Here is a 6524-nt window from a genome sequence, read left to right as displayed (position 1 = left end):
TACAACTATACAAACTTTTATTATTCTTTAAGCGATATGACAGTGGATACAGTGCTTTTCGACATCCAGACTACACTTTTAACACTCAGTTAGCTCACAGCTTCACTGTTCTCAGTCCGAGGTTGTGTCTCTTTTGTCCTGGGCAGTTTTTGGCGGTAGCCATGGCTCTGGGTGGGATTGGGACGGGTGGAGGGGGCAGAATCTGTACTGATCCGGTGGGGGTTTGGGTGGTTGGGGTTTTATCAGTTGTTCTGTGATTTGCTGCATCCTTGGATTTCTCCTTCTCATCTTCAGACTACAGTAAAGAACATCAACAGAATCAGGTTTTAGCAGGTTTTTATAATGTGAGATTCAAAGTTTGAACGCTAGGTGTCAGAAACGGGCCAAAGAGTCTAAAAGCGGAGAGAGTGCGCATTTCTAGCGCAGAAAAACTAAAGAGTCTAAAAGTTGCCGTAATTAAGGAGTTTAATATTAAGAGACATCATGAAATTAAACATCAATTTGAAAAATCTTAGTTTACACAACACTGTCAAAGATAAAGATAGTAAGTCAAGTAAAATGGAGTGTAAATGAAATAATCAGGAAAAAAGTATTATTTAAAGTGGTATTTTTTATTATTTGTTTTATTACAGAGTCTGTGGCCCGTGACTTCAAATATATTTCTCCTTCTGGCACCCAACAAAAAAAGTTTGGACACCCCTGCCATAAAGCATATTTTTTTCATTAATAGCTGAAATGTGTTTCTTTACTATATTTCTTAACCTTTAAAAAACACTTTTATTGTGGTAATTACTACCTCTGCAGCTCCTTTTAGGTATAGATGTGCTATAAGTGAGGATAATGTTTCTGTGTACTTTTGTACGCAGACACAACATCACAATATGCAGATCAATTAATTAATCAATAATACCCCTGCCCCCCTGCTGACGACGTCCAATCATCTGCATCTTACCATCTCGCTATCAGAGGCACACTGCTGCTGCTGCAGCTCAGCCAATCAATCAGCTCTCCCTCCTGCTCCACCCCTAAACCCATACATCACCAAGTGCCCTTCCCAAACTACACCTCCCATTCTTTAGCCTTTTTCAAATTGAAACATTACATTCAAGATTTTGATTATTAAAATCTACGTACTGTTTGTTTATAGATGGAACAGTTGACCTCTATGGGGATCTTTATCTCAGGGCCATCATCAGTGGTAGTATGAGAGCCGGAACAAAAGCCTTTCTGCTTAAAGAGAAAGATCATCAGGATTAAAAAATCTACTCTAAATATAGGATATAATCTGGATTAGAACATTACTCTATAAATATTCACTATTCACTGTATACCTGTAACTCTACCTCTTCACTACTTTACTTTAACTGATGCTCTCAAACACTTTATTAAGAGACAAGAAATTCAAGTAATTAACTCTTGATGAGTTCAGCACAGCTGTTAACTGAAAGCCTGAATTCCAGGTGACTCTACTGCATAAAACTGACTGAGAAAATCATTCTGATCAAACTGATCATCTAAACAAGAGGAGCTACTTTAAAGAATCTACAAATTTGAGATAATTAACAAACAGAATTTAAGGTGTATCCAAACATTTGACTGGCACCATATGTAAATGTCCAAAAATGATTTTTAGAAACACATGTCTAGACTGCAGATTGATCATCCATGTTACTCACAGATGCACCGTTTTTCAGGCGACACTGAGAAAAATCAACGTCGGTTGAGGCTTTGGCACAGTCTGTCTCCTGGATGGTGAATTCCACAAAATAAGCTGGCCCAACAACCCACTGTAAAAAAAAAAAAAAAAAAAATATATATATATATATATATATATATATATATATATATATATATATATATATATATATATATATATAATAATTTAGATTAAATTCAGAGTATAAGACAAATCAATTAACAGATTTTTAAAACATAAACTGATCTTATTTTGTTCAGTCAATAATCTTGTTATTGTTGTAGTGTTCCTTAATTTCATATTTTCTTTATCATACAAATAAATCAAAACCCCTCAGACTCAGTAAATACAGTGAGAAGATTCTTTGTTCTCTGTGTATATCTGTGCAGTTTGAAGCTGCTTTAACACAGATTTCGTTCAGGTTTCAAACACAGTGTTTTACTTGTAGTAAATGGAGCGTCGTGGCTGTGATCAGTGAACGCTGCTCATACCACGCTCTTAAAATGTAAACAGCATGGAGCAGCAGCAGAGACAGCGTTTGTTCATAGCTGTGGTAATTAGCATTATCTGGCTATTATATCAGATTAAACTGCACCTTAAAAATCAACAGTTTAGCTTAAATAAAAAAAGTATATTTGATAGCTGGATTAGATGGAAACCAGATCAAATATTGCTGGTGTGAAAACATGAAAACACCCAAAAATAAGGCCCTGTGTCATTTTCACACAAAACTTTGACAGAACCCACCAATTACAGATAAGAGGCAGATGATGGTCACATGCAGGATGCGAATTACAGGGGGTATTAAGACTTCAACCCTCTCTAAAGGGGTAAAAACAATAGTTTTTTTTTTGGGGGGGAGGGGGGGTCAAAACGTTTAAATATGCTTCTTAAATATAATGTTAAATTCTACAAAAACAGTTGCAGTATCTATACCTGGAAGAAAATTGTGCTACGATTTCAAACTCCCCCAAATTGGATCATACCATTCCATCTTAATAAGCATTCCTTTAGATTACCTGCCTGCTGCCCTATTATTGATTTATTGATTAGATGGCTCGTGTCTAAGTTAAGGTGCACAAACTGCTCAAGCTACAGCGTTATGTGTAATTAGTGCTATCTACTAAGCTTTCTTAAATATGCACTTTAAACACACTTTTCCTTACATAAGTAACTCACATAAATTTGCTATCCCACCTTAATTGCTGCTAATTTGCCATTCCGCCTTGAATGCTGCTGTCGCGGCACACAGGCTTCAGGTTGTGGATACTATTTTTGGCGCTTTTAAGGTGGAACAGAACATTCAAATGGTAATCCACGTTCTGCTTTACAGCATATGCACTGTTTGTGTAAAACTCTTAAAACACTGTATCATCTATTAACTACAGTCTAAAAAACAAACTGTGTTGTAACTTACAGAAATGTTGTTTTAATGCAGGGAAACATGCATGTGTTTTAAGGCGGAAGGGAAATCTGTTAAATTGTTATTTTCTATTTATTTAGAATTAAATAACAAATGATTCCTGTGGGAGAGATCCTGTAAAATATGAATTAAAATTGAATGTCAAGAAAGCTGATGAAAGATAGCAGCCAGTATCATTGTGTGTGTGTTTTGCAGGATTAACTGTGGATTTTGCTGTATAATATATTATTTATGACTATAAAGGTTATTGTGTGGTAAGTGCTACATGATCTGATGTAATGGATTTATCTTTTACATGCTGTAGACATTACAGTAAGGAAGCGAGACATTTGTAAGACTTCAGTTTAGTAAAGCATGTGCCTTCACTGTACTGGTTTTCATTTACACCCCAAAGAAATACTTGACCCCCCACAATTATCCTTGTATAATTCACCCACGTTTTTTAGGCTTTCTTTCTGTAATTCACGCCTAAAAATAGTCCTATATAAACTGAGCAGGAGGCTTTTCTGTATCGTACCTGCATGCTAGCTGATGTTATGTTGAGGAGGGTGAAGAGATTGGGCAGATTCGTCTCTTTGTTGAATTTCTGTAGGGAAAGATTTGCTGTCTCGATTATAATCGGTTCATTCAGCCGCTCTGCTGTCGGACAGTCTGGACATGCTTCAACAATGGCAACAGCAGGAACTGGAAAAATAAAATAGTGCATAATTCATCAGATTGAGACTCAGATAGTCAGATATTATAATCATTACTTAGGTGATATAAGGTTTTTGGATCTGTTGCTGTTGGAGCAGTTTGTGGCTCTACAGCTTCTCTCTAATCAATAATGCTCCTGTTTTAAGCCCCTATCCGGACGGGGTTAGTTTCTCGGGGGGATGTCTGTGAAAAATATTTCACACTTCTACTCTTCTAGTGATCAAACACCTGCATCCGGACTGTAATTAAAAAACAGAAGGACCAGTGAGTTTTTTGGCTTTTTTCTCGATCACATGACATCATGGCGTTCAGTAGCTCCTCCATTTCCACTCGCTGCTGTTTTTTAACATGGATCTCCATGGAAAAGCACATCCAAAGTGTAATTACGGTGTGCGGCAGTGGACAAACAGCTATTTTCATAAACGCGAGGAGACGAAACTCAGAGATGTGCATCCGGACAGGACTAAAATTACAGGAGGACCACGGAGTTCAGAGAAAAACAGTAGGTAATTCACGTCTGAAAAAACATGTGCATGGTCGTTCTGGACAGGAATAAAATCATAGAGGACAAAAAATTACCCCAAGACCCCCTAAAAAAAACTAATCCCATCCGGATAGGGCTTTAAGGTCTGTCAACTAAATGAAACACACTATAAAAACTGTCTTGTAAAATTACAGTAATTATGTATTTGGCTGCAGTTTCACAAGCATTGTAGTGTTATTTTAAACTGCATCTACTGTAACTTTAATATACAGTTGTATTATATTTTTATTATATTTTCCTTTATAAATCATTGATTGTTCAGATCAGCAATTTCAGTTAAATATATCGTATATCAGATGAACACAGTGATATTGGAGAGGTGAAATGAAGTTTATAGGATTTATAGAAAGTGTGCAATAATTCTTTAAACTTTTTAAAATTAGGCAGGTTCATAAACTTGCTTTTCAAGTTTTGCATCTGAGATATATGCTATAGTTTTGTCAATCAGTATTTTTTTTACAATATTAACACCACACCTTACCTTGCTGGATTGTGCAGTTAAAGTTATGCAGGGTAAGAGTGGTTTGAATGCTGATGGATGCTTCACACTTTCCAAAAACCTGGAAGGATGGAAGGAATTGCGACGATTAGTATTATTTTTATTATTCCATTGTTCCTTTTTAAAGCCATTTTGATCATTCCTGTTTAACTTCATATGATATAAAAAGGGGTTGGACAATGAAACTGAAAAACCTGGTTTTAGACCACAATAATTTATTGTGGTGACGGACAGTTCTGGTGGAAACAGGAGAGTTGAGGTGCACATTCTGTGAATTCTGCCGTGATTTGATCAGCCGTGGTTTTATGTTTTTTTTGGATACAATCCGGGTTAGCACCCGAACATCCCTTTCAGACAGCTTCCTCTTACAGCGTCCACAGTTAATCCTGTTGGATGTGGTTGGTTCTTCTTGGTGGTGTGCTGACATTACCCTGGATACCGTGGCTCTTGATGCATCACAATGACTTGCTGTCTTGGTCACAGATGCGCCAGTAAGACGTGCACCAACAATTTGTCCTCTTTTGAACTCTGGTATGTCATCCATAATGTTTGTTTGTGTGCATTGGTTTATTTAGAGCAGAACTGTGCTCTTACCCTGCTAATTGAACCTTCACACTCTGCTCTTACTGGTGAAATAATGTGCAATTAATGAAGATTGGCCACCAGGCTGCTCCAATTTAGCCATGAAACCTCCCACACTAAAATAACAGGTGTTTCAGGTTCATTGTCCAACCCCTGTATATATTCAGGTAAAAACACAAGGGCTTACCGGCACATCCCCAACTTCCTTTACTTCACATGACTTCCAGTTCCTTCTGCTGATCACGTGACATTTTGTCTCCAGCACATCTATCATCAGCGTTATCATTTCTACACCGCCCTCCTTCGGGCGAAGCAACCAATCAGGTCAGTTTGATTCAGAAACAAACAGGTTAAATCTCACAACACTTAATTACTAAATTCACACATACCGTAATTATAGTGACAATCGTACACATATTACATTATCCTTAAAACTGTTATGCTAAAACTAGCTATATTATATTAGCAAGATCTGGCATCAGTTTGCAACCAATTTACACAAGTTTAACAAAATAATCTGCACAGATTTTCATCAGAACTTGCTCACCTTTGCCTCCTGCCTGACATCATACAGTCTGTTCAGGGAGAAGACGTATCCCTCGTCTCTGTGGTCGTTGATTTGATCTAAAGCCTCCTCAGCTGCCCTCACCATAGCCGGGTCTGAACACCCTGCTGCTGCTTCAGGTGTGGCTCTGCCATTCTGCAAAAACAAGCTTACGACTAAACCTAGAATAATTCTCATCATTTTCCTCAGTAAATCTCCTTTATCTGAAGCTGAGCAGATGGAGAAGACACAAATATGTCTACAGTTCTTGTCACGCTGCAAACCTTGAACTTTCACCCGCACCCATCAGCAAACAGCAGCCTTATCTGCTATTGACCTCTTTTAACATATGCAGTAAAAGAGCTGCTCTGTTTTTTTTTAAGGGAGCTTTGTAACCAGTACAAGTGCATCTCAAAAAAATATTATTAGAATATCATTGAAAAAAAATCATCATTATCATAAAACTTTATTTCAGTAATTAAGTTGTGAAAAAATGTGAAACTCTTTATATATATATTATATAGATGTATTACAGACACA

General features: G+C 37.0%; 1 protein-coding gene across 2 annotated transcripts; it reads right to left on the bottom strand.

The window, feature by feature from the left end:
- Window positions 1–6260, bottom strand: si:ch211-284e20.8 (uncharacterized protein LOC563738 homolog). 2 transcript variants are annotated; one of them, XM_022669543.2, is made up of 7 exons: window positions 5988–6260; window positions 5628–5741; window positions 4841–4919; window positions 3637–3803; window positions 1677–1787; window positions 1135–1230; window positions 1–295 (listed from the first exon to the last, which is right to left on the bottom strand). In XM_022669543.2, the coding sequence occupies exons 1-7, from the start codon at window positions 6183–6185 to the stop codon at window positions 95–97; spliced, it is 966 nt and encodes a 321-aa protein (XP_022525264.2). In that variant the 5' UTR covers window positions 6186–6260; the 3' UTR covers window positions 1–94. The 2 variants fall into 2 exon arrangements, with proteins under 2 accessions (XP_022525264.2, XP_049321723.1); XM_049465766.1 differs by having other exon boundaries at window positions 1135–1227; window positions 5988–6259.
- Between the last annotated feature and the right edge of the window lie 264 nt (window positions 6261–6524).

Source organism: Astyanax mexicanus, chromosome 16 (assembly GCF_023375975.1).
Source record: "Astyanax mexicanus isolate ESR-SI-001 chromosome 16, AstMex3_surface, whole genome shotgun sequence".
Lineage (NCBI taxonomy): Eukaryota > Metazoa > Chordata > Actinopteri > Characiformes > Acestrorhamphidae > Astyanax > Astyanax mexicanus.
Note: the sequence above shows the minus strand (reverse complement) of the source record. Positions and strands in the feature narration are given on the sequence as shown.